At 63.8% G+C, this 721-nt stretch overlaps 1 protein-coding gene across 1 annotated transcript in view; it reads right to left on the reverse strand.

The window, feature by feature from the left end:
* SLC38A8 (solute carrier family 38 member 8) overlaps positions 1–721 on the reverse strand; it is a 5105-nt gene that overhangs the window by 1526 nt on the left and 2858 nt on the right. Inside the window, exon 2 of the mRNA XM_009276793.1 lies at positions 138–358. Coding sequence (XP_009275068.1) covers positions 138–358 — 221 coding nt within the window. The remainder of the gene's footprint in view (positions 1–137; positions 359–721) is intronic.

Raw genomic sequence — 721 nt, forward strand, 5'->3', positions numbered from 1 at the left:
GGAGCACCACACCACGGCAGGGCCAGGGAGCCCCACGTCCTTGGGGGTCCCAAGAAAACCCTGGGGCTGCCCCCAGCCCACATGGGACCACCTTCCCCTCATTCCCGGGAGCCACCAGCCCAAGCCCCGAATGCAGTGGGGTGGGGTGAAACAACTCACGTTTCTCCAGCTGGTCACCCACCACCCTGAGGAGGGCCACAGAGATCATGAAGAGGTTGAGGAGGAAGCAGACCTCGCAGAGCTTCCCCACCGCCGCCCCGCACACCACCCGGACTACCCCCTGGTAGGTGGGCTGGGCGCTGAGGGCGGCCGCGTAGCCCAGCACCGCCAGCCCGCTCACCAGGAAGACCAGCGAGCCCTGCAGGGACAGGACCCGGCAAGAAGCACCACGCCGACCCCCCGTCGCCCCCTGGACCCATGGCCCTGGCCAGGGACCAGGTCGCTGGCTGGGTCACCTTGTGGCCCCGGGTAACACGCGTCAGCAAAAGGATGGAGAAACAGCCCTACGTGATATTTTGGGTTTAGATTTGGGGTTTTGGGGCATGTAGGGCACCAGCTACCAATTTTATTTTAGGTTGAGCTAAAAGCCAGCTAAAAGTGTGGCTTCAGATGCAAAGAGCATCTCTAAGGCGGCAGCGGCTTTTGCACCCCTGCCCTGGCTGTTCTCCCTTTCAGCCTGGGTCGGGAGGCGGGCGCTGCATGCCGTGCGAAGGGGAGGGTC

The sequence above is a fragment of the Aptenodytes forsteri genome, unplaced genomic scaffold (assembly GCF_000699145.1).
Source record: "Aptenodytes forsteri isolate BGI_AS27 unplaced genomic scaffold, ASM69914v1 Scaffold33, whole genome shotgun sequence".
Taxonomy (NCBI): Eukaryota; Metazoa; Chordata; class Aves; order Sphenisciformes; family Spheniscidae; genus Aptenodytes; species Aptenodytes forsteri.